The sequence below is a fragment of the Petaurus breviceps genome, unplaced genomic scaffold (genome assembly GCF_028583685.1).
Source record: "Petaurus breviceps papuanus isolate PSGF00001 unplaced genomic scaffold, PetGlider_PUasm1.0 90667, whole genome shotgun sequence".
Lineage (NCBI taxonomy): Eukaryota > Metazoa > Chordata > Mammalia > Diprotodontia > Petauridae > Petaurus > Petaurus breviceps.
The window spans coordinates 3269695-3297011 of NW_027187302.1; the positions used below are offsets into that span (position 1 = coordinate 3269695).

General features: G+C 39.5%; 1 protein-coding gene across 8 annotated transcripts in view; it reads right to left on the bottom strand.

The window, feature by feature from the left end:
• Positions 1–10280, bottom strand: part of SYNCRIP (synaptotagmin binding cytoplasmic RNA interacting protein) — a 33412-nt gene extending 23132 nt beyond the window's left edge. For 3 of the 8 annotated variants that reach the window (XM_069065093.1, XM_069065092.1, XM_069065091.1), the window contains exons 1-6: positions 9771–9899; positions 7251–7410; positions 6508–6626; positions 6251–6358; positions 3363–3476; positions 3096–3272 (exon numbers count right to left, since the gene is read on the bottom strand). In XM_069065093.1, the coding sequence (XP_068921194.1) occupies positions 3096–3272; positions 3363–3476; positions 6251–6358; positions 6508–6626; positions 7251–7398 (666 nt within the window). In that variant the 5' untranslated portion in view covers positions 7399–7410; positions 9771–9899. Of the gene's footprint in view, positions 1–3095; positions 3273–3362; positions 3477–6250; positions 6359–6507; positions 6627–7250; positions 7411–8879; positions 9038–9679; positions 9700–9770; positions 9900–10045 lie in introns of those variants that run through there. The other 5 variants (XM_069065096.1, XM_069065095.1, XM_069065094.1 and 2 more) reach the window with 4 other exon arrangements.
• Positions 10281–27317: the final 17037 nt, after the last annotated feature.

Sequence of the window (27317 nt, forward strand, 5' to 3'; positions counted from 1 at the left end):
GTCTAAGTGGACTGTATTCTCCATTGAGGGCAAGAGCCTACTTGATCCTCTATAACTCCTAGCAGAGTGCCTTGTATACTGAAACACTACTGCCAGAAAATAAGTCATCTGAATGATATTTAATGTTAAAAAACAAACACCCAAATCTTAAAGAGCATCTAACAGTTATCATCATACTTTTTATTTTCTCCAGGTCTTAACAAAAACATCTGCTAATAATAAAAATTCCCTCTATACTTGTGGCCCTATATAAAAATATTTAAAAAGGGCTTATTACATACACCAATATGTAAATCAACCATTATATTTCTTGAAGAGAATTTTTCCTAAAAACAACTAAAATATAGAAATCTATAGATATGTAAAATAATCTGCTGCTATTTCCTTACTTGAAAATAACTACCATACAAATAACCAAGCAAAGTAGTTAAGTCTCCCAGCAAATATGCAGGGTTAAATGTACCTAAAATCAAACTCTCAAATCCAAACTACATAATATGATTTTAAGTTCTAAGTGGAAAATAAAAGAATTGTGACATGCCTGTGAGTACTAAAACTAAGATAGTTAGCATGCTTTTTTTTATATGAGCAGTTAGATTCATTATCCTTAATAATGAAACATTATTGTACACAAAACAAAAAGTCAATCTAAATAGTCCAGCCACAAAGTGATAGAAGACCGATAAACAGAATGTACTTCTTAGCTATCTTGATTAGTACACTTTTCCTTCCCCTTTCCTTTGACTGATGCTGCAAAGTAGACTCTGCCAGACTGATTTCCTCCTCACCATGGTCCTGACCAAACAGCTGCAACATGTTCTCCAGGGATGTATTCAAAGCAGCAGAAGTAAAAGCAATTCTGAATTCATCCCTACTAAGCATCTATTGCTACCCATGGTTATTTATGTTAGTGCTAAACACCCAGTAGAAGCAAGGATCTCTTTTCAAGACAAGATGCTACTACTGCCACTCCTGCTTCAGGTTTGAAGGAATCTTACAAACAAGGCATAAATACAAGAAGCAAAATGAACAGGAGGTTATGACTTATGAAAAAATATTTTGGACTAGGTTTTGAGATTTACCAAAGGGACATCTTTGACAACAAATAAGTAAGATCTAACAATAGGTACATTTAAAACTAATTACATCAAAAGAGGAAGTAAGGCATGGGAGATAGTGCTGGATTTGTAGTGAGGAAAACCTAGGTTCAAAATCCTATTTCTAATACTATCTGTATAAACTATAGGCAAATCACATAACCCCTGAATCTAAAGGCAACTGTCTAAACTGTTAAGAGTTGCTGTCTGCATGGATAGAAGTTCACACAATCCCATCTATTTATGTACTGACAAACAAAAAAATTAATCCACTTACTTATGTACTAACAAACTATGATTAATGTTTAAGAGACTTTAACAAATTACCTAAAGACAGAAAGACCATTTCAGAAGGTATCTGTGTTGGAATGCACAACCATGATAAAAGTTTTATTGTTTCTGAAAATCTTCTGTAACTAGGATATTCTCGTATCAAGGTGTGTATGACACTTTGCCAAAATATTAGTTTGCATGACTAAACTAATCCCTCCAAAGTATTTTAGACTAGAAATAAAAATATTCACAGCTAAGTAACCACCAATACCTTACACACTAAACATGTCAATAAAATTTGATAATTTCTCTCTACGTAAACTCCCAAACAATTTTATATATATAAAAAAAATCACTAGCTATCTCATTTATGGATTACTGAATTAAAGGCAAGAAGTATCAATTCATCTGTTAATTAAGGGTGATTCTGTGAAATGGTCTCTAGGGTTTCTTTCAATTCTAATAATTCTAAGATTTTATCTGAACTACCAAACAGAGCAAAAGACAGATCAAGAGTGCCACTGAAAGGTACTATAGAGCTATATCCAATGCCTCACAAGTTGGAAACATTTGATGTGATGACTTGGGAAGGGGGCATCAGAAGGAATAGAAAAATGTGCAAATACATCTTTTTAAAAAGGGAAAAAAGGACCAGTGTTAAATTCTTTCTATAAAGATATCCCTAAAAACTGTGGTGTCCATAAAGTATCTTACCTTTATGAGTCATAAAATTTTCAAATATTCAACACTTACATATAACATAAGAAAATGGTGGCTCAGCAGAGAATCCAAAATTACTTTATATTTGTCTTTGAATGTGGAGGAGGGAAGGCAAATTTACCTCTTATATTACATTTTACCAGGTAAATATTAAAATTAGCTGGTACTCCTAACCATAAGGTAGAAAGGTATGATGGCAAGGGGCAGAAGTCAGTTTGTGCTTTAGAGTGTACTTCAAGTAACCCCCAAATAATACAACTAAAACCAAAGATAACATTAAATTTTCTGTGGTCACTGGTCATAAGTAAGTTCTGTTAACCATCATAACTGTTACCAAAGATGAAAATAATCTATTTACCTAATGGAACAAATAACACCCTTTTCAGACATTGTTTACCTAACCTAAATCAGCTAGTGCTTTCATCAATTTGCCACTAATTATTAGCTTAAATATTTTCTAACAAGATCACATCAGCAGCAAGTCATTTGATAAGAGGCAGATCATTGAGGGTCCATGACAAAGAACTTGTCAGAACCACATCTAATTTCTTAATTGATTCTTCAGCCTTTACAACGCTCTAAATTTAAAAACTGTAAGTGAAACATTGTCAAATGCAGGCTCTCAGGAATTTTGCCTTATCTTCTATCTCCCATTCAAATATAGAAATAAGAAAGGCTATAATCATTCTTTCTTAGAGCTTCAAAGGATCTTAAGAGATAGACCATCAAGCCCTTTATATTTTATATAAACAAGGAAACTGAGTCTTAGAAAGTTTAAGAACCTCCTCAAGGTTATAAGTTAGTAGAACCAAAATTAGAACCCAGGCTCTATGATTCCAAATTCTTACACTTCAGTACATATCACAGTCTATAAAAACAGACAAGTACAAAAGGATACCAAAATAAAGCATCATGAAGTATGATTAAGCTCCTAGTTTGTTAAAAGTATTTTTAAAATCAAATTTTAAGGTTAAATATCTCCTTAAGTAGCAGGAAAAAACTTACCAGTTTAACAGCCTCCTGAGCGGCTTCTTTTGTACAGAAAGTTACAAAAGCATATCCTCTATTTAGACCAGTCAAGGGATCCATCATTAAGCGCAGATCCCAAATAGGTCCAGCTTTTTCAAATAATGGAACAAGTTCATCTTCAAATAGATCTCTTGGAATCTTTCCCACAAATATCTATAAACATACATATGCAGTTAAAACTCACAAACATGCTTACGAATATTAGTTTCTATGGCTTTTAAAATACAAAATGTTTCTCCTTACCTCTGTGCCAACAGAAGGCTGTTGTCCTGAATATACTGAATCTGGAGGAGGTCCCCCATATTTCCTCTGTCCAGTGGTCACATCAAGTGTGTAGCTTGTCCTTTCCAAGAGTGCCTTCAAAAATTCATCTCAATTAATACTTTTTGGCCCAAAAAACCACATGTAATATTTTTTTATGCTAAATTTGCCTAAGTTTTCTGTTTTCATATGGTAATATTAACCCTAATTAGATCCCTATCACTATAAGCAGCATTATAAACTTTTCCCAATTACCTGATCTTTATTTCATAGGATCACATATTTAAAGCTGGAAGAGATCTTCAGGGATCATCTATGTAGTCCATCCAACCCAACAATTTGCAGATGAGGAAACAGAAGAGATTAAGTGATTTGCCAAACAGGCATTAAGCAGCCCAAGCAGGATTCAAACCTGACTCCAGACCCAACATTCTTTCCACCACACCAAACTACACAATCTTATACTAAATATCTGGAACTGCTTTAAACTGAAACAGGTGGTTTTATCTATTGATTCTATTTACTTCAACCAGCACATCAAGGAAATTGCTTAGGGAAAATACTGAAAAAGTTAGAACATCTTAGAGTTCTTTGATTTGTCATTTTGCCTAGAATTAAGTCCAAAAATATACTAGCATCCACTTGTTTACAATCAGTTTCATACTTCTAGAAGCAAGGGAAAGATTAATTCACCTCGAAGTCCCCTTTAATCTTCATGGTACCAAACAATAACTATTCCCCTATTTTCATATGATCCGCAATTTCAATACTTTTCAAACAATTTAGAAATATATCATTGGTTCAAATTTTAAAACACTGAAATACACTGCACAGAAAAGCTTGAATTAATGTAAATTTACCCAACTTTTTTTTTATACTTCTAACAACTTTGAACATTTTCTAGAATATTTATCTACTGGGCCTGAATTCTGGAAAGTGCACTTGAAATATATTTTAAGGTATTACTTGTGACAAGTGTAAACTGTTAAATTTATATAAGACATCAATTTTCCAAGCCTAAAAACGCTAAATACTAGAATGCTACTCTAAATAACAGACAAACATCATGTAGGGAAGACATGAAAAATTTACTTTTCTTCAATTTAAAATAAGCTTATGATACAATGTAATGATTTTAGGGGAATTTAATACATAGAAACATACTTAACCTTTATTCATAAGATTTAATAAAAAATAAACACATTTGTTCTAATATACTTAGTTCATGATTAGATTTTTAAAGTTTAAATAAGAAAATAAAAGGTGTGTATCCGTAAATTTTATCTTTAGTTTTACTCTTTATACTAAGGATTATTTTTGGTGTTCCTTCTCTTGAGCAAAAACAGTAAAAGATGCTCAAATAACCATGAAATTATCTAAGTTATATATTGAGTGAAACTTTAAAAGTAACATGGAACTTTAAATGAGATATATAAAAAAAAAAAAAGGGAAAATTATCTTGTGGGCATGCTCCTCCTTGTATCCAAAGTTCAGCCTTGCCTAAAAATGTATAACACTGAAACAGTCTCAAAATCTGATTAATTCAAAACTATTACTGAAATCAAGAAATTCAAAGATGCTTTTACTTCCCTCCTCCAGGAAAGACTGTTGATCAATACATATTAAAACTTTATTTACATCAACATCCTATGGATCAACACCTATGGTGCTTTCAAAAGATACAAAGGAAAGATCTATAACTCTAATCGCATCCTATGTCAAAACAACATACTCTCCATTTCCTTTTCCTATAGGAGTTCAATGGCCTATAAAACATAAAACATTCCTTTTCCAAGGAGGAAACACAAAGAAAATGTCATAAACGGTAATTTCGCACGAAACTTCAAAGAAAAACTTCTCATATGACCCTGTACAACTGATTAGAAAAAATAAGACCTTAGTTACATCACAATTTCTGTAAAATTTAAAGTGAAAATCATTATAGCAGCCATTATAGCAGCTTCAATTACATTAAGTCATCCAGGTGAAAGTCATGGTTTGATAGTTTATAAACATACTAATACAAAATTGTATCAAAACTTTTCTAAAAATAGATTTACTATATATGTAAACTTCAAGGATTCTTATAATGTGACTACATTTCAGAAATCTTTGGTGTCTGGCTAACTCCTCTCCCATGCCCAACAATGTCCTATAACCATTCCCCTTAAGTCTATATCTAACCTCTCCTATTACTTCCATGCCCTAATTCCTTTCTCCCTCCCATTTGTCAGCTCCTATCAGTAATTCTTAAATCTGTGATGTAACATTTTCAATCTGTTCTTGGGTTCCAATATAATGGGATCACTGTATAACTAAAGTGGATGGACCTGGGAGCAGCAGGAATATGTGGTTACAAATACCCTTATGAAACACTGCCTTGGTAAGAATCTATGTGAGGGGAGAAATCCTAAATACCTGCTTAAAATGAGACATCAGAGCAGCAAGGAGAGAGTTTATGCTAATCAGGCATATATTTTCCTACAGAATATGGGTTTAGTCCTGTTTCTTCCTTCATTTGGTGTAAAATAAACAACTGAACAAATCTCAACTGTACTCCAGCAAATAATTGTAAATTACAGATTCTTATCAAGTCATGAAATTTTCAAGTATTTAACAAGAGTACAAAAAAGATGGGATGGAAATAGGTATATGATGATTTACAACTCAAGCATTAGTATATAAAAAGCATATTTCATAAATGTTTCTTACGAATTTGTTCTTGACATTCAAATTAAACATTCCATACACAGAAAGGCTAAGGAAGTTTTCTCAAACCATACTCTAAGTCATTTACAGAAAAAGTTCACAATTCTCAAATCAGCTTCTCTGACTCATTTTCAAGGGAAAAAAAATTTAAAGGCACATACCTTAATTTTTGCCTCATCTGGTCCTTTGCTAGAATCGGCCACTTTGGTCCCCTGTTTTTCTCTCTGCCTATATGTCTTCATGACTCCACATAAAAAGGCACTTTTGTTCTGTAAAATTTTTTAAAAAATCTTCTTGTCAAGTTCAATAGCAACTGTTACATTCCTCTGCTTCAATATAAAAATTCCATAAGAGAATTCAAACATATGTTTTATCAAGCAGTCACAAGGTAGCAGTAGTATAAATTAGTGAACATTACCTGAACATGTGAGAGATCACTGTCTTTAAACTGTTGAAGTACTGCCAATGCACCGTCTTCATTAAATTCTTTTAAAGCTTCAATAGCTCTTTCATCTAGATCACTGTGTGCAACTAAACCTAAGGAAAAGAAAATGTTCACTAATTAGTAATTACCTTAGAATGTGTATTTTCCCAGGACATTTTAATTTAAATTTTAATAAAAATTTTATCCAGTGACAATCTCTCTCATCAAAATAACATGCTTCATGGGTAAGCCTAGTCTCAATCACTCAATATTGCTACAGTATTGACCCTGCCTTTTAAAAACTAAAAATCAATCTATGCAAGAAATATTCCAAATGAAACTCAACTCAATTCCAATTGCTATGTGAAAAACAAATACCATCACCAAAGAAAAATACATTAAGCAAATCTAAAGCTACTCAAAATTACTTAACAAGAACCCTAGTGGAAAACACCACCAAAAACATCACCTGCTCCCACTATTAACAGCAATTGCTATTGTTTTCTACATGCTCAACTGGACCCCTGGCCAGCCTGCCTACCTGGTCTATCCCTCCCCTCCATCCTTTAAGCATTTAGCCTCAGGCCTAATTTCTAGTTCAAAAATTGAAAAATTATCACAAAATCAAAACTGCAGTCCCCATACTAATTGGAAACCACAAAAAGTTGCTCTTTTAGTTTAATTCCAGAAGTCCAATAGACAAATTTCAAAATATGATTTTGCAAGTTGTGTCTTACCTGCAACGTAAATTTCATCTAGTTTTTCAGCAACTTTCTGTGGTAAACCAGCATCAAGCAATGTCTGGAAATGCTCAGAATGGGTAACTGCAGAAGAAGTATCCATGGGCTCTTCAGTACCATTCCCATTAACATGTTCAGTAGCCATGTTTCCAGAGATCTGTTCAAATGCAATAGGCAAAATTAACCTACATTCTTCAAAAAGGACATAGATGACAACATTGGAGTCCCACTCTGTCCTCTGTCACTAACTACAATAGCCAGACAGCACCTACAGTGAAAGACACTAGGGCCTGACAACTGACTTAAGTTATAGGGCAGGAAAATGAAATCACTGTTTTACTAGGAGCACCACCCCTGAAACTCACCTAACACATTAACTAGAAAAGAGTTATTTTACAAACACTGGTAGGCAGGCCACCTGCAGCTTGGCTGCTCAGTCGCTCAGTAAAAGAGGTTTGTGGATTAGTGGCAAAACATAAAGAAGCGAGAGATAAGTGTTCAACCTCTAGAGTAACTGCAAACTACACACTTTTTCCCGCCTGCCGCTTTTGAATCCATAACAAGCAAAAGGAACAAAGCGCTCAGACACCTGCCCCCCCCCAACTCCCCAGGCCCGTACCCCATCCCCCCCGCTCCTCACCCAGAGCAGAGATACTCTACCACCACGGCCGCCAGGAGCCCATTAGAAACACGTGCTCCGCGCCTTCAAATGCCCTACAACTTCCTCCAACGACTCCACACCAAGGCCCAAGGCCACAGTGGCAAAAGGCCACACCAAAAGCCAACAGCACCCCTAACACCTATGATAGCCCCCAAGGAAGAAACAACTTTGCCGCCCCCTACCCCCCACGGCGGCAGGAGACAACTCCGGGCCACGGCCTCTCCCTCTCCTCTCCACGCCTTCCCCTCCCCCCTCCACCAAGCACCACCATCTCCGCCGTGACACATGGCTCTCCCGGGGCGGCGGCGGCACTATCTCCCGTCCCGTTCTTATCCTCACAACGCTCCGGCCCCACAAATACGTGACCGACAGCACGTTATACAACTCCCCCATCCCCTTGACCGGTGCAATGACTCTGCAGCTCTGGGGCAACCCCCTCCCGCAACGGGGCAGTCGTGGGAGCGGGAGCCGGCGTGAGGGAATTCCCCGGGCGGCCCTGCTCCCCCGCCTACTCCGAGAACCTACTACTCCCCGATCCCGAACCGCCTCCAGCCTGGAGCCTGCCTTTGGGGACCAGCGCCCCCTCCCCCCCGCGCGGACCAGACCCATAGCACCAGCCACGACAGCAACCAACTCGGGCACCACCACTGCCCGCAGTCGGCACGGGGCACTCGCTAGCACCGAAGCAGGCGCCTCCTCCCTCCGGCGCTGCAGACAAAGCCCGGGCGGCGGTAGCACATGGGCGAGGGAAAGAGGAGGAGGAGGCACCAAGGGCCGAGGCCTAGTCCCAGACAGCACCAGCAACCAACGTGCTCCTCTCCCCCTTGGAATCCATTTTCCAGAAAAGCCGGTTTCTCCCTCCCCGCGCCGCCCTCTCCTTCCTTCCCTCCCCCCCACCACAATGTCGCCGCGCCTTGGAGCCCAATGCTCTCCCTCCCAACCCCGCAGGGTCCCGTGGTCGTTACCTCCCCGTTGGGCTGCCGCGGGTAAATCCTGTCCGAGGGGATCGGGTTGCGGGAATCGCGTGCTCGCTGCTCCCTGTGTCCGGCGCGAGTGGAGCTGTTGTAAAATGGCGGCCGAAGCTCACGCCGCTGGCAGCAAACCCGATCCAGTTCCACTCGCCTCCGAGCGCGCTCCCAGTGCGCGCGCGCCTCCGCGTGACCCCCCCCCCGCGCGCGTCCGCTTTCCCCTCTCACACACAACCTCTGTCTTCCTCCTTCCCCCCCTCCCCACCACTTCTAGCACCTTTCTCTACCTTTTTCCCCCCTGGTCTACTTCTCCTCTACCTTCCCCAATCAATAATACCCCCTAAGCTCTCAGACTCCACGAAACGATCTCTCCCTTTCGCCTCCTTGTCTCCCTGAACTCCACCAGTCCTTTCTCCCCGAGAGGGTCTCTGCCCCTCTTTCTCTCTCCCGCGCTGACGTGAGACGGCGACGGCTACGCCGGGTCGCGCGCCCGCGAGCTCCGCCCAGCACCCAGCCACCTTCCTCTGCTCCCCCTCCCTCCACTAGGTGGGCGGTGCTCAAGACCCCGCCCTTCCGCTCGAACGGCCACGAAGGGGGCAGACAGTGAATGAGAGACCCGCCCCTTCCCCTCCCGTCTCCTCCTCCTCTCCCCCCCCCACCACCCTCCTGGCTAGGCGGGGCGGGGCGGGCCGGGTCGGCGTGTCCCACTCGTTCTCCTTTGTCAGGAGACAGACATCTACCTACCCCACCCCCACTCCAGCACACATGCCACTGCCACTAGTCTCCTACCCACGCACCTTCCCCCCTTCCTCGCAGTCTGGGAGCAGCGGGAGGAGGGAGAGGGCGGGGGTCACTCTCGGAATGCTGTCCTTCCCCTAGAACACCCACCGGCCGTGAGCGCGGAGCCCCAACCTCCAGCGCTGCCGCCGCCGCCGCCGCCGCCCGTTCGCTCTCCCTCGGCTCGATCGGGAAGCAGCCGGCGCACGTGTCCCCCGGGGCGGGGCGAGGCGAGGGAGACAATGGGACTGCGGGGGGGAGGGGACAAGCGAGGGAGGTGGCGAGAATGGGAGACACGCGGCGGGGCTGGGACCTCGGGAGCCTAACTCTGGGGTGGAATTGTCCCATGCTCAGAGCTGCGGGTCCGGACGCGCACCAACACTTACACATTCTCCGAGAGAGACGGGAGTAGCCCCGGCGATCCAACTCTGCGGGCTCCGGGGTGGCGGCGTTAGGGGTTGCCTTTGCTTTCTGGGGCTGGGGAACGGGCAAGGAAGGTCGTCCCGCATTCGGACTCTAGCAACCTGGCAATCCCCGCGCCCGAGCGCCTGCTCGCTCGCTCTCCCGGCCGCCCCTCCTTGGGGAAATAGGCCTGATTTTGGAAGTGAAACCCTCCCCCCACCTCGAAGGGTTGTGCAATCGTTTTGATTTCTGCCCCTCTTGGAAGCTCTCCAGATCGTCCTCGTGGATACAGTCTGCACAACTCAAAGCAAATTCCTGCACGGGTCTGAGCAACTTGGAGGAAAACCACTTCTTTTCCGAAAACTTTGGCTGCTAGTTATCATTTGAAATGGCATCTCCTTTGTAACCCTTTACTGACTACAAAGAACTCTAGACAAAGGCAAGTTTTTATTTTGCTGGCCTGTTAAGTACGCTTTCCCTAGAAAGCTAACCCCGCGTGACAGATTCTCTTGTCCTTTAGTTGCAGTATCCTGCTTTTTTAAAGAGTTTTTTGATTTCAACAAAAATGTGTTGAATTGATTTCCCAGAAAAACCTATTTTTTTTTTGTGAGTCACCATCGGGTTCATAGTTTTTGAAGAAAGTTTGGCATAGTTACATTTAAAATGGTTCTTAGTTATATAATAGTCCAAAAATATTTTTTCATGGTCGAACGAAAATACTAAGTGTTTATTGAGCATGTACATGAATACTTAGCCAACATGGCTTAACACTTTCCATAGATTCCCTTGCTAGGTACTGTAAGATATAGGGTTTGCCCTACAATAAACTTAAAAAGCCATTTCCATTAGCTAAAAACCCAACTGCTAACAACTGTCATTTTTGGTTATCCCAGCTATGGAAGTCTGGGAAGAGCAGCCTTGGTTAGTGAATAAGTGACCCTGACCAAGTCATTTAACCTCCTTCCTTCACCCCAGGCAACAATTATAAAACTAAGTTGCAAAAGAGTTTCCAAAGTGCACTGGAGTTTTCCTTACTGAGAGTTCAATAGCTCGAATTCTCACCTCCACTCAAACCCCACCTCCACCCCACCAAAAAAAAGTTATAATGAATAGTACCGTGTTTCCCCGATAATAAGACCTATCCCGAAAATAAGCCCTCCCCTTACTGTGTAAGATTCCTCTAAAATAAGCCCTCCCCCGAAAATAAGCCCTATTGAGATTGCTACCCTCCCCCCCATGAAACACACACCTCGATCCGAGCTGCAGCAGTGAGCGAGTCATCCTGTTCTTCCCCAGTGATTTGCTTATTGAATAAAGGTACATTTTTTGTTCACATTTACCTGTTTATTAAAATTGCTGTCAATGTTCATTAAAATAAGCCCTCCCCTGAAAATAAGCCCTCTGGTTTTTTTCTGTCCAAAAAAATAATAAGACAGTGTCTTGTTATCGGGGAAACACGGTAGGTCTTGATTCAGTCTAAAAGTCACATGGCTACAACATGATAGACTTGAAATAGGTCATCTCTTGTGAGACCACCGATGAGAGTTCAGTTGTAGGGTATAATGGCTGGAATATCCCATGTCAATTACTGCAACAAATGCTGAAAGTAACCATGCAACTTTGAATATATTGCATTTTCTAAAAGTCGCCCACATTTAGATTTTTTCTAGGTACTAGGGAGGAATGATGGAAATAATAGCAACAATTATAGTGAGGAAAATGGCCCAAATAAGATACTGCTTGTTCTTTCTCAGAGGATATTGGAAGCTCGGAATGAAGTGGTCTTTATAGACTTTGTCCATCCTAAACAGGAAACAACTTCCTCAGGAGCAGATTATTACAGAACCTTCCTTGTTAGGACCCCCAAAAAATGTTAAGCTTTATTAACCACTTAGCAAATGACCTCCACCTGTGGGATTAAACAAGCGGAGCTATTATACTTTCAAAAACAAGTTACCTCTTCAGGGCTATTTTCAAAAGCAAATAATAAAACTATTTCCTAAGAGTTCTTGAGAAAGAAATATAAATTGAGAAAATTTAGTACATTAGCAATATAGGAAATTTACTGGATTTGGGAAACCATTGTCAAATCATGGTTTATCCTATTCTTTAAAATGGGTAGGACTATAGTTTAAATAATGAAGGTAATTGAGTTAATTTGCTGCTACATGTCAAATTAGTTCAGCTGAGAAGAACTGTACTTAGCACAGTTCTTGGCACATAGCTGGCACTATCTAAATGCTCATTCTATATCCTCCCGCCCATTCCCTTGATACACAAGCCTCAGAAAAATATCTTCACATTTATTTTGTTAGAATCTCTGATAAAAAATTTTTTGTTTTTGAAGATCATTCCAATAGACTGAAAAGAGAAAATTCAGTCAAAACAATGTGGGGAAAGGAGGGGATTCCCTAACATAACAATAGTTAGAGCTGGAAGAGACCTTTGGGAAAGATAAGCAGTATGGTGCCATGGCAAGCCAATTGAATTTAGTTGGGTTAGAATCCATGCTTTGTCCTTGTCTGTATGAACTTTCAGAAGTCACAACCTCTCTCGGCCTTACTTTCTTCATCCATAAAATGAAGGCGTTGAATTAGATGTCCTTTCAACTCCAAATCCTGTAAGTCTAACACTTTAATTTTACAGATGAAAAAAGGCCCAGAGAGGTTGTAATTTCACAAAGGTCATAACAAGTAACACAGTTCATATTTCAAAACCCAAACCCCCTAACTCCAAATCTAAGTCCTATTCCACCACATCACATATCACCCCCAAATAAGCAGTTTGATTAATTTTTTTCCCTTTCCTCTCTCCCTTGCCTCTCTCCCCAACCCCCCTTCACTATGAAAAATAGAGAGCTGGACTTGGAACCAGGAAGAAGAACTGGGTTCAGATTCTACATCTAATGCTCTGTGTGACCCTGGACAACTCAGTGCTCTAGGCAACACGATAAGACTGAAAGTAGTCAAATGACATACTCCAGTTAATTGATTATGTTAATATGTAGACAGACAGATAGTCTAGTAGACTTAGAAACATGGGTCAGTCTTGGTTCTTCCACTTACCAGCCATGTGACAACTTTCCTCACAGAGCATTTTAAGGATCAAATTAAATAATGTCTGTGTATTGAAATATTGGAAGTCAGTGTCTCCTGGTGTATGTAACATCCCTAGTGTGAGGAAAAACTGTCTTTTCAGGTAGAATCACAACTCTGAAGTTCCAAGAGGCTCCAGGAAACAGATGTTTGTCCCGGACTTTATATCCACCCAAAGGAAAAACAAAACAAAACACTAATCCTAAATACCCTGCTATATTGGTAAAGTGTTTTGAAAACTTTGAAGGCTTATATCAATCTAAGGTATTATTAAATGTGGCTTAAATCATGCTTTGTGCTGCTCAAAAAGAAGGCCTGTGGCATACCTAGTACCTAAGCAACTAGGGGAAAGATACATTATCAAACTGTGAACAAAAGAAAAATGATTAGTATTAAAAAAGAAGGAACGCAATTTTCAGGGTGAAGAGCTGGCCTCAAAGCTAGGAAAATTTGGGTTCCAGCCCTCTGACACACACATTAGCTTTGTGAACCTGAGCAAGTCATTAAACTGTGCTTTCTCTGACTATAAAATTTTCAGGGAAAGGACTGATTTGCATTGTATAGAGGATATTTCCTCACCAGGAACATTCTATACCAATAAAATCACTATCCCTATATCCAGAGAAGTTTTTAAATTAAAAGGAAAATAATAAAAGGAAAAGGAATAAAGCAAAAATGGATCCAAAATATGAAAAAAGAATATCTTTACAAAACTAGAAAATTGTTGTTCAGTTATTTCAGTTATGTCCAACTCTCCATGACCTCATTTGAGATTTTCTTGGCAAAGATACTAGAGTAATTTGCCACTTCCTTCTCTGGTTAATTTTACAGATGAGGAAACTAAGGCAAACAGTTTAAGTGACTTGCCCAGCGTCACACAGTAAGTGTCTGAGGCAGGATTTGATCTCCAGGACCATCACACCATCTACTGTCCCACCACCTAATGGAGAAATCTAAGAAAAAGTCACAGTGAATCATTTTTTCCAGCCCAATTCAGTAGGAGACAGGCAAAAATATCTACAGACACTGGCAACAATCAGAGCATTCTAACCTAGGAAGAAACTGTACACCAGGGCCAGAGGAGATCCTAAACCTATCCCAGGGTATGATGACCCTGTGTAAAGTGTAGGCATAGGTGCCAACTGGCAGCTTTGTCACTTACTACCCAGTTCCATGTCACCAATCCAGGACAGACTAAAGAGGGAACTTGTGCCAAAATGAAGTATTTAGACTGTGTACCAAGCTAGGAGCAAGTTTAGAAGCATTGGGGCAGCTAGGTGGAGAAGTGAATAGAGCACCGGCCCTGAAGTCAGGAGGACCTGAGTTCAAATTCGGACTCAGATACTTAAACACAAAAACTAGCCTTGTGACCTTGGGCAAGTCACTTAACCCCAATTGCCCTACCTTTCCCCCTCCAAAAAGAAAAAAAAAAAAGAAGCATTAGCAAGATTGGGACCCCCAGGAGCAGAGAAGGGTCTCAGTTCCAACTTCCAGCCCAGTGTGAACCTACAGAGAAATCACAGGAATCCCAGACCAAAGGGAACCTTGAAGTTCTGTCACTGAAACAACAGAGCTTCCCTGCTGTTTAGCAGTGGCTAACTTCAGCATCAGTCTAATGTTACTAAAACTTAAACCTGGGTCAGGAACTTGGAGAACTCAGACCAGAGAGGCAGCAATCATAGATTACTGTGGAAGCACTAAAAACTTTCAGGTCACCAATTTGTACTGTCCCCTGTAGAGAAATTATTAGTTCTCTAGTATTAATAACCAATTACTTATTGGGGAGATCCAAGACTTTTTCCCTGTTTCTTCATTCTCTACTAAGTAAATCAGCCTCTGAAGAATAGAGCTAATAATGAGATTGGATTTAACATTATCCTCAATCTTGTTCAAATCCCACCCAATGGGGAAACCCCTTGTGTTCCACTCAGGTTTAGGGGGGATTGCTCAGGATTAGGGGGTAGTTTGGGAATAAGAGTGACATAATCAAAATCAAGATTTCCTAGTCCCATTAGAATAGGTCCACCTCTCATAATATTCATCCTCTCATTAATTGTTAACCAATCAGAGTTGATTGCTACCTGTCAGGAACATCCAGTCTTTCAAAGGCATATAAGCATCAAGAGGTCATCATGATCAGTCTTTGATTTATGAGAGATGACCAAATGACTATCTTTTTTATTAATTATTCCATAGCCATAATTAATAAAATTATTATTTACCCAGAATTATGTCTCTCAAACTCAACATTCAATATCCCAAGAAAGCAGAAAAAGGATCAGCCCAGACATTCCCTCCAGAAGTTTTTAGAGACCAACCATCAAATTGAGTAGGAAGAAATCAATCAATAAGCATTCATTAAACTCCTACCATGTGCCAGGTAAGATGCTAAGTGCTTTACAAATGTTATCTCACTTAATCTTCACACCAACCCTTTAAGGTAGGTACTATTTTTATTCCCATTTTTACAGTTGAGGAAACTGAGGTAAACAGAGATTAAATGACTTGCCCAAGGTAAAACAGCTAATAAGTGTCTGAGGTCAGATTTGAACACAAATCTTCCTGACTTCAGTCCCAGCCCTCTCTCTACCATACCATATAACTTCCTAGACTGGAAGAATGGGCAAACAAAAAAAAAAGAATCTTTCCATGAAAATGTATTATAGTGACAGAGACACAGCACAAAAACTCAGAAGAGGATGATTCCAAAATATCTACGATGAAAATATCTCAAAGAAAAAAAGTTGGAAAAAATATAATTCAAGTAGAATTCCTAGAAGAAAAGAATCAAGAGGTTTTTTAAAAGTTTTAAAACTTTTTTTAAAATAAATGAAACTAGTGTGCTAGAGGGAAAAAATTGGAAAAGAAATGAGAGATGTGGAAGAAAAAAATGGAAAGAGAATTAACATCTTGGCACAAAAGGTCCAAAACCTTGCCCAAGGAACAAACTTCCTGAAAATTAGAATGAACCAAGTAGGAGCCAAATGACACCATAATACAAGGATTATTAAAAAGAAAGTCAAAAGACTGAAAAAAAAAAACAAGAAAATGTAAGGTATTTTATAGCAAAAACAACTGACCTGTTAAACAGATCAAAGAGAAAAAAATTAAGAATCATTATTGTTGTTCAATTGTGTCTGACTCTTCACGACCCCATTATTGTGTTTTCTTGGCAAAGGTTACTAGAGTGGTTTGCCTTTCCTTTCTCCTTCGGATTAAGGCAAACAGAAAACAGAGGCTAAGTGGCTCACACAACTAGTAGTAAATGTCTGAGTTTGGATTTGAACTCAGTCTTCCTGACTCCAAGTTTAGTCTTCTTTCTACTGAGCCATCTAGTAGCCTCAAGAATCATGGGACTACAGACACAGGAACCACATGAACCTAAGCATAACACACTTTATAAAGTCAGATTTAAATAATTGGAGAGAGTTATTCATTGTTTAGGGGTAGGTAAAGCCAATAATAAAAAGTGACAATTTTATCTAATCCATTTATTCAATACCGTCCCAATTAAATATTTTACTATGTTAGAAGAAATAATTCATTTGAAAGAACAAAAGGTCAAGAATTCCAAATAAACTAAGGGAAAAAAATGTAATGGAAGGAGATCAATAGTACCAGACCTTAAACTACATTATAAAGTGAGAGCATTGTTGAAGTGTAAAATGGATAATTTTAATTGTTTTATTTTCTTTTATTTTTAAAAATATATTTTATTTTCCCCCAATTACATGTTAAATATATATATATATTTTTTAAGTTTTGAGTTCCAAAGTCTATTCCTCCTTCCCCTCTCTTCTCTCTGACATGGTAAGCATTGAGATATAGTTTATACACATGCAATCATGTAAAACATTTCCATGTTAGTCATTTTGTACAAGAAGACTTGAATAAAAGAAAGAGAATCAAAGAGAGAAAGCATGCTTCAGTCTGTATTCAGTCTGTATCAGTTCTTTCTCTGGAGGCAGATAGTATGCTTCATCAATAGACCTTTGAGATTTCCTTGGATCATTGTATTGCAGAGAATAGCTAAGTCATTCACAGTTCTTCATCAAACAATATTGGTACCGTGCATAATGTCCTCCAGGTTCTTTTCACTTCACTTTACATCAGTTTATGTAAATCTTTCCAGTTTTTTCTGAAATCATCCTGCTGGTCATTTCTTATACCACAATAGTATAATTTTGTTTATTTTAAATTAAAATTTTCTTGTACAAATAAAACCAATGTAGCCAAGATTAGAAGGAAAGCAGAAAATTGGGGGGAAACTTTCATAAACAATCTCTCAGATAACATATGATTGTGATGGAATACTGCTGTGATTTAAGAAATGATGAGCTGGTTGTTTTAGAAAAACATGACAAGACTTGGACCTAAGAAGGAAGATACTATTCACCTCCAGAGAAAGAACTGACAAATACAAATATGTATAGTATGCATAGTCTTACATATATTTATATGTGGGTAGATAGATAGATAGATAGATAGATAGATAGATAGATAGATAGATAGATAGATAGATAGATAGATACACACATATATATATATATGTGAGTGCATGTACATTTATAGATATGTGTGTGTATTTTCCCATTTATATGTTTCTCTGGAGGGGTGGGGAGGGAGAAAAAAAAATAAAAAGTACAGGGCACAGAACAAAAGAAAACCTAGAAGGAAGCATAGAAGAGCTGAGTGGTTTTGAAAACAATGTGTAGGATTTATGTGATAGTAATGGCAATTAAAGATTCCCCTGTATTGGCTTGGTTTTCAAATTGATTGTGTTAAAACCCAGAGTTTGTTAATCCCACCTGTGGGATGGGCTTGTTGATGTGAAAAGAAAGTCCTGAATTGGGAGGAGCTGGTGATGTAGATTTGGAGAGACACTAGAGAGAGGCGGAAGATCTTTTTGGAAGCAGCACCTCGTGGAGAGAGAGAGAGACTAAGAGAATTGCTGGTGGCCGCTTTGAATTGCCCTGGACTTTTGAGACCTGCCCCCTGAGCTGCCAAGGACTGAGGAGACATGGCTGTTTTGCTGGTACTTTGTCTGTCTGTTTTGATGTTGTTTTGCCAGATTTGTCCACTGGTGAAAGACAGTCCTTTTGTTGAAGAAGTCCTGGAACCTGGCATTTGGTTAAGAAGCCCTGAGACTGTCCTGCAGACAGAGAGTGAATACTGTCCACTGGTGAGGGACAGTACTGTTGTTGCAGGGGTCTGGAGACTGTCCGGCAGACAGAATGAATACTGTCCACTGGTGAAGGACAGTGCTGTTGTTGCAGGGGTCTGGGAGCCTTTCTGTTGGTTCAGAAGCCCTGAAGAAGGATTTTCTTGTTGTATGTTTACAGAAATCCTGGGAGAGGGCTTTGCTAATGTGTTCAGGGGTTCTAGGACTGTTCTACAGACAGAGGATAAATTCATGAAGGGACTGGCAATGTATCTTATGGCCTTGCTAAGCCTTGTCTCCCCAGGAACTAAGATTGCTGAGAACTTGCCTCGTGTCAAGATGAAGAAAAGACCTCCATTTGGGTATTAAGTGCTGTGTTTAAACTTGATGTAACTCTGGGGTAGATTCAATTGTGATCCTAGGGGTGGGGAACTTTTGACCTTATTGTGCTCTGTGATTGACAAATGAAGGTACTTTACCTATGTTTGGAAAATAATCTCCATTTGAGAAGAGGGGTTTTGTGGTGGACCAAAAGAAGGTATAGCCTAGGGGTGGAGTAGTATTTAGAACAGGGACTTTGTAATTGATTGAATGATTGGAAAGTCCTGGGGTGGGGTAGTCCTTGGAGATTATTTAATCACACTTAGTAAATGCTGTATTTTGAATGATGTCATGTTTCGATCTTCTCTGTTCTTGGTTTGTTACTGAATAAAATAGAGAGCACCTATGCTGGTATTTTGAACCTGGGAAGTTGCCTTTCCTTGGCATTACATTACAATTTATTATATAGGTTTTCATGAAATGGAAATTTTTTGTTTTATAGTGAATCTTCTCTTATATTCTGCTGTGTACATGGAAATGTTCTTTTTTTTTTTCTTGTTTTGTATCTAAGTTTCAAATGAATTTTTAAAATTTTAAGTAAAGAAAAAATAGATTATACTTACCTAATATTATATAGAGAGCAGCTGGGTGGCACAGTGGATAAAGCACTGGCCCTGGAGTAAGGAGGACCTAAGTTCAAATTCAGTCTCAGACACTTACTAGCTATGTGACCCTAGGCAAGTCCCTTAACCCTGTTTGCCTCAGTTTGTCTGTATCTGTATTATCATCTATAAAATGAACTGGCAAAGGAAATGGCCAATCACTACAGTATCTTTGCCAAGAAAACCCCAAATGGGGTCACAGAGAGTCAAATATAACTGAAACAATTCAACAACAACAAAATCAACAATATTATGTATGATGAAAGTGCTCACAGTTCCCAAAACAAAACAAAACAAAAAAAGAATCATGGGACTACCAGAAAAGCATTACCAAATATCCCAGAACACAGACATCTTATTTTAAGAAACCATAAAGGAAAACTGCTCTGATCTCTTAGAACCAGAATGTAAAGTAGAAATAGAAGGAATCTACTGGTCACTTCCTAAAAGAAACCGCAAAATGAAAACTCCCAGTAGTAAAAAACCAGTCGCCACATCAAAGAGAAAATACTGCAAGCAGCTAGAAAGAAAAAATTCAAGAGCGGAGGAGTCACAGTCAAAATCATATACAATTTAGCAGCCACTACCATAAAGGAGCACAGAACTTGGAATTATGATAATCCAGAAGGCAAAGGATGTATGTTTATGGAGGGGGGTTGGGGAATGGGGAGAGGTGCTAATAAATGTTTAATAACTGCTCACTGAAAAAAAAGCACATACAGCACACTTAGGTTTACTGCGCATTATTAAAATTTTCTACATCGATTTCTTAAGTAGATGATCAGCAAAAAAAAAATCAAGTTCTGATTTATACCTTTGCTGATTTCTAAAGTACAAATATTTGCTCATGCTGGAAATTTAACAATCTGTAAGCTGGTAGGAACTGGCATTAGCACACTGCTGAGTCAAGAATAACTTACTTAAAAAAATAAAGAATAACCTACTCAGAAAATCTGAGTACAGGGGAATTATATAGGAGGAAAAATGAACCTTTATTGAAATAGAGAACTTCCAAACATTCCTGATGAAAAGACCAGATCTGCATAGAAACTCTGAAAATAAAAAACAGAATTTAAGAGAAACATAATAAAGGTAAACATGAATGAACAATTTTAAGGAATAAACTGCTTGAATTCAAATATAGAGAAATGATACATATGTCCTCTCTGTACCCTACCATCATCAAGTATCACAGAGGGAGTCTAATTAAACAGAAGGCCTCAGAGTTACTTTGTTATATCTTGAAGATCTTAAAAAAAAATTTCGAGAAGGGAAAGAAGGCTAGGGAAGGTTATTTTACAATAGGGAGGTAAGGAAAAGAAGGCTTTAGGGAAGATTATCTCATGAAATTGGAGGTGTGAAAATAGAAGTCTATTTAAACAAAGAGGAAGTGGGTGGGGTGAAGAGGAGTTACTTAACACCTAAACTTTACTCTTAGTAGCACATATATATGTACATACACACATATACACACTCTCATTTGGCTACAGAATTACATTTCACTCAACAGGAAAAGAGAAGAAAAAGGGTGAAATAGAGGGTAGGTAGAGTAAGGGAGGAATTAACCCTAAGCAAAACAAATTCTAAATATGTATCTATAGCTCTTTTTTTTTTTTTTGGCTTTTTGGAGGGCAATTGGGGTTAAGTGACTTGCCCAAAGTCACACAGCTAGTAAGTGTGTCAAGTGTCTGAGGCTGGATTTGAACTCAGGTCCTCCTAACTCCAGGGCCAGTGTTCTATTCACTGTACGACCTAGCCACCTCTATGGCTCTTTTTGAGGTGGCAAAGAATAGTAATCTGAGAGCCTGCCTATCAACTGAAAAATCAACAAATAAGTTATGGTATGTTGTGCTGTAAGATATTATAAAGGGGATGGTTTCAGAGAAACCTGGGAAGACTTGTATGAACTGATGCAGAGTGAAATGAGAAGAATCAAGAGAACATTATATATAATAATAACAATATTATGAAGACAATAACTTTGAAAGAATGAATGAAATGACCAACCACAATTCCAGATGACTAAGAATGAAACATGCTATGAAGAGAGTTAAAAAAAACTCAGAGTGGAGAATGCATTTACAAATATCAGAATACATATGTGTGTGTTTATATTTTTTTTTCTATTGGATAGTGCTAATATAGAGGTTTTTCTTGACTCTACATTTTTATAACGGGTTTTGTTTTGCTTTCCATCTCAATTGCAGGAGGAGGGGAAGTTGGGACAAAGAGAAAGATTTTTTGCTGATTTAATAGAGTAAAATTTAATTTTAAAAGTAAATATCTTTAATTGAATGTTATTGACACCAATATAGATTTCTACTTTCTAATCTCAACTGTACTATAATAGATGTGAAAACATCTAAGTTCACAGAGCTACTTAGTGGGACTAAAACTTTGATCTCATAACTCTCTGTCTAGTGTTCTTTCTAGAAATAGAATTGTAATGATATTCCCCTACCTAGCCTTCACATTCTGTTAATTCAACAAGTAATATTAGCACAGTGTTACCAAACCTCTAAGGCTACATAAAACTTTGAATTTATATATGATAATCATCTCAGCTGATTGGCAACTTTTCATAGTAGAGAGCTTGCCTTGGCATCAGGAGGACTTGGGTTCAAGCCTTGCCTGTGGACACTTACTAAGTGGCCTTGGTTTAGTCTCTTGAAGTTTCAATGTCTATAAATTGCAGAGATGGTAAACTGGTGGAAGGTTCTTATTAGGAAGTCCCTGTGCCAATGAAATCAAAGGTCTACTCCAAAATAATTTCTGTTAAATCCTCTTTCTAGTCAATCTAGTACTGACTATGTATCAGACATTGTGCTAACCATTTTATAAATATTATCTTGTTTGATCTTAAAACAAGCCTTCAAGGTAGCTAGTGTTATTATCCCCATTTTACAGTTGAAGAAACCAAGGCAGAGAGAGGTGATTTGCTGGGGGAAGTTACACAACTAATAAGTGTCTGAGGTTGAATTTGAACTCAGGTCTATCCTGACTCCAGGTCCAGTGCTCTCTCTACTTTGCTATCTAGCTACCTCAAAGAGAAGTAAAAGATAGAGCCTGTCCTAAATAGAGAAGACTACAACCCAACAAAGAAAAGGCACCAGAATGAAAGGGGATGGGGAAAAGCTTCCTGTAGAAGATAGGATTTAAATTGGATCTTGAAGGAAGTCAGGGAGGCCAGGAGGCAGAGATGAAGAGGGAGGGGTGACAGCCAGAGAAAATGCCCGAAGCTGAGAGATAAACTGTCTTGTTCATGGAATAGCCAGGAGGCCAGTGTCACTGAAACAAAGAGTATTTGGTGGGGAGTAAGGTATAAGAAGACTGGAAAAGTGAGAGGGGGCTAGGTTATGAAGAGATTTGAATTGCCAAACAAAGAATTTTCTATTTGATCCTGGAAGTGACAGGGAGCCACTAGAGTTTATTGGGTAGTAGGTGTGAGATAGTTGGGCCCAAACTTTAGGAAAATCATGTTGGCAGCTAGATGGAGGACTGAATGGAGTGGGAAGAAACTTGAGACAGAAAGACCCACCAATAGGCTATTGTAATGGTCTAGAAGTAAGGCGATGAGGACCTGTACCAGGATGGTAGCACTATCTTTTTTTTTTTTGCTTTTTGGAGGGCAATTGGGGTTAAGCGACTTGCCCAAGTTCACACAGCTAGTTTTGTTTTTGTGTGTTAAGTGTATGAGGCAGGATTTGAACTCAGGTCCTCCTGACTCCAGGGCAGGTGCTCTATTCACTGTGCCACCTATTCACCTAGCAGCCCCTATGGTAGCACTATCAAAGAAAAGAAGGGGGCATATTTTCCAGATGTTGCAAAGATGAAATGAATAGGTCTTGGCAATAGATTTTATTGGGGAGGGGGGAGCCAGGGAGAGGGAAGGGTGAGAGGTAGTGAGGAGATGAGGATGACACCTAAGTTTCAAGCTTGGGGAAGAATGGTGGTACTGTTAGATAGTAATACAGAAGTTTGGAAGGGATGAAGATTTAGGAAGAAAAATCATGAGTTCAGTTGTTGAATACATGTCGAGTTTAAGATGTCTACTGGACATCCTGTCCAAAATGTCTAAAAGGCAGTATGAACAAGTTATATGTGTGATTAATTGGAAATAATCAACACAAGGAAAGTACTAGAATTAAGAGGGACTGAGAAGGACTTCTTGTAGAAATTTCCTTAATGAGCTGAGGTTTGAGGGAAACCAAGAAATTCAAGAGGCAAGAGATGAGGAAGGAGAGGATCCATGTATAGGGGACAGTCAGTGAAAATGTCTGGACTTAAAAAGATCAGTTTAAGGGGCAGCTAGGTGGTGAAGTGAGTAGAGGACTGGCCCTGGAGTCAGGAGGACCTGAGTTCAAATTTGGCCTCACACACTTGACACACTTACTAGCCATGTGACTTTGGGCAAATCACTTAACCCCAATTGCCCTCCAAAAAGAAAAAAAAAAGATCAGTTTACTGAGGCAGTTATCATCTTGGCATGTAGGATAAACCAGGTTGAAGGTAATCAATAGTCCTCAAATCTGTCAGTGAATTAAGGGGATATCTACCCTAAGCAGGTGAAGACTTCCTCTGGCAGAATGGGCAAATGAGAACAATTTGTTCCAATGACCATGAAGGTGACTGAAGCACACACTGTGGAGTTTGGTCCAGACATCAAAGATGCCAGAATCATCCACTGCATCCCAGGCCATTGTCAAGTCATTTTGACTTTTGTCTTGTTACTAGACTTTAATGACTGTGGAAGAGAGAGTAAGGCTGACTACTTTGTACAGCTCTGCCTCACTTAAATCCATTTCATGAGTCAGTCAAGCAAGCAAGGACAAACAACAATTAATTGAATACTGTGCACAAAGTACAATGTGCTAGATGCTGGCAATACAAAGCCATACCTGAAACCATCTACTAAAATACAGAAATTCAATTCCATTGCTACCACTGGGTAAAAAAATACTGTAACTCTAAACCTATAGGTCCACAAATTTAGAACTGGAAAGCACTTGAGAGATCAGACCATCTAGTTCAATACCCAATTTTAGAGATGATGATAATTTATACACAGGGAAGTGAAATGACTTACCCCAAAATTTATACAGGGAACAAGAAAGGAGTAGAGCTAGAATTTGATTCCACAAGGGGCGGCCAGGTGGCTCAGCGAGTAAGAGCATCGGCTCCAGTGTCGGGATGACCATGACCTGGATCAAATCCGGGCTCAGATACTCAGCACCACACCCAGAAATAATAACTGGCCATATAACCTTGAGCAAGTTACTTAACCCCAATTGCTTTAAAAAAAAAAAGAATTTGATTCCACAATTCTCAGAATCCAGAGTCAGTGGGCTTTCCACCACACCACAGGCAGTTTGACATGGACAAAGATTTAGATGCAACAGAAATAGCTACTATTTCTCACTATGGAAATACCAGCTATTTCTCACTATGCTGGAATGATTTGTCTCCTCCGTCTTCCTTCTTTTTTCCAACGACAATAAGAAAATTTGTATCAAATCACTTGGAGCAAGAACAAGGAAAGTCATAAATCTAAATAGTGGTCTTATTAAAGAATTTCAACTCTAATCTAAAGGAATTCTATCGGTTCCAGAATACAAATAAATTCTAGTCATTCTTGATTGTCAAAAATAGGATCACAAGTCAGGAGTATCTGTTTTCATATTCTGCCTTTGATAGTTACTACTTCAGTGACTTTGGATGAATCACTTGACCTGAGGCCTCAAAGGTAAAATAGTTGGGAAAATGGGGAAGGGATGGATTAACTATCCAATTCATCCTTCTCCAGGAGATTGTCCCCTGTAACTTCCCATTTTCTCTAAATCTTCAGCCTCTCCAGTTCTACTAGCTACTCCCCAGCTACCTAAAAATAGCCCTATGTCTCTCCACCCTTAAAAAAACCCTTCACTTGACCTCATCAATTCTTCCAACTATCATCCTTTATCTTTCCTCCACTTTTCGGATGAAGACTTTGAAATATTCACCTATTCCTCCCTAATCAATTCACTCCCTACTGCCCAAAGTAGCTGTTCCAAATTTTACAGTCTTTCCCCAAGCCTCCTACAGGCAGGCTTTCATTCCCCTAGCCTCTCAGCTAAGGACCTTGCCCCATTCTTCACTGAAAAAATTGAGGCCATTTGATGAGAGCTCACCCTTTTCTCCTCTTTAACTCACATTATTCAGACATTTTCCCCCAACTGTCTCCTTCACTTCTGTCTTAGACCCCAAACTGGTCTTTTCTTTGCCAAAGACAACATCTCTCTTGTGATGCCCTCCCCTCCAGAATTCTCCAGCAGCTATTCTCTACCAGGTACCTCCACTTCCTCTCCTCTCATTTTATTTTAAGCGTTCTGAAATATGGCTTCCAACTTCATCATTAATTGAAACTGTTCTCTCCAGTCACTAGCTTCCAGTCTTAATTGCCAAATCTAATGACCCTTTCCTCAATCCTCATTCTTGACCTCTCTACAGCTTTTGACACTGTCAATGAGTCTCTTCTCCTCTCTAGGTTTTCATTACATTATTTTCTCCTGGTTTTCCTCCTACCTGTGTGGTTGCTCCTTCTCAGACTCCTTTGCTTGAGGTGGTTGTCCCCCAAGTTTCTATCTTTGGCTCTCTTTGATTCTCCTTCCCATACTCTTTGGTTTGGTGATCTCATCAGTTCCCATGGGTTCAACTGTTATCTTTATGTGAATGACTCCCAGATCTATAACTCTAACCCTAACCTCTCACCAGAGTTCCAGTTTCATATCACTAACTGCCTCCTAGACATCTTGAATCGGATGTTCTAATAAGTATTTCAAATTTAGTAATGTCCAAAACAGAACTCATTATCTTTCCCCCAAAACCCTCACTTCTTCCCAATTTCTCTATTACTGTTGAGAACACCATCATCCTCCCAGTAACTGAGACTTGGAAAGAAGTCATCCTTGACTTCTCTTTCCCACTCCATATATCCAATTTGTGGCCAAGTCTTTTCTTTTTTACCTTCTCAGCATCTCTCATATATATCCCAAGCTGTCCACTCACACAGCCACTGCCTTAGGGAAGTCTTTCATCCTGGGCTGGACTCACTCCTGGACTTTTATAATAGTGATCTGGTAGGTTTTCCTACTCTGAATCCCTCCCTGCTTCAATTCCCCCTCCATTCACTTGGTAAAGTGATTTTCTTAAAAGGTGGCTATTACCATGTTACCACAGCACCACCACTACCACCCACCTACAAAATAACCTCCAGTGGCTTTCTGCTACCTCCAGGATCAAATATAAAATCTCTTCTTTGACTTTTAAAGTCCTTCATAACCTGACCTCCTAACTTTCCAGTTTCCACATGTTAATCCAGTAACACTGGCCTTCTTGCCGTTCCTCAAACAAGAGACTCCATCTCACAGCCTGTGCCTTTCCAGTGGCAGTCTCCATCCCCCAACTGTACCCCCATTCTTGGAACATTCTCCTCCTTACCTTTACCTGTTGGCTTCCCCACTTCCTTTTAAAACCTAGTTAAAAGGGGCGGCCAGGTAGCACAGCAAGTAAGAGCACCAGCTCCAGTGTCGGCATGACCTGAATCAAATCCGGGTTCAGATACTCAGCACCACACCCAGAAATAACTGGCTGTGTAACCTTGAGCAAGTTACTTAACCCTGATTGCTTTAAAAAAAAAAAAAAACCTAGTTAAAAAAAACAAACTTAGTTCAAATCCCACCTACTGAAGAAGATTTTTTCAAGTCTCCCCCGCCATCTCTAAGTATCTTCTCTCTTACTTAATCTTTCATTTGCACTGTATATACCTTGTATATACAATTTTTTTGCCCATTAGATTATGAGTTCCTTGAGGGCAGGGACCCTGTTTTTTCATTTCTTTGTATCCCCAGGATTTAGCCCAGTGCCAGGCACACAGTAATGGCTTAATAAATGCTTGTTGACTATTGATTGACTTACTGGCCTCTGAAACTCCTACCACTTCTAAATATATAAGCCTATAAACTTCAGGACTCTAGTAAGT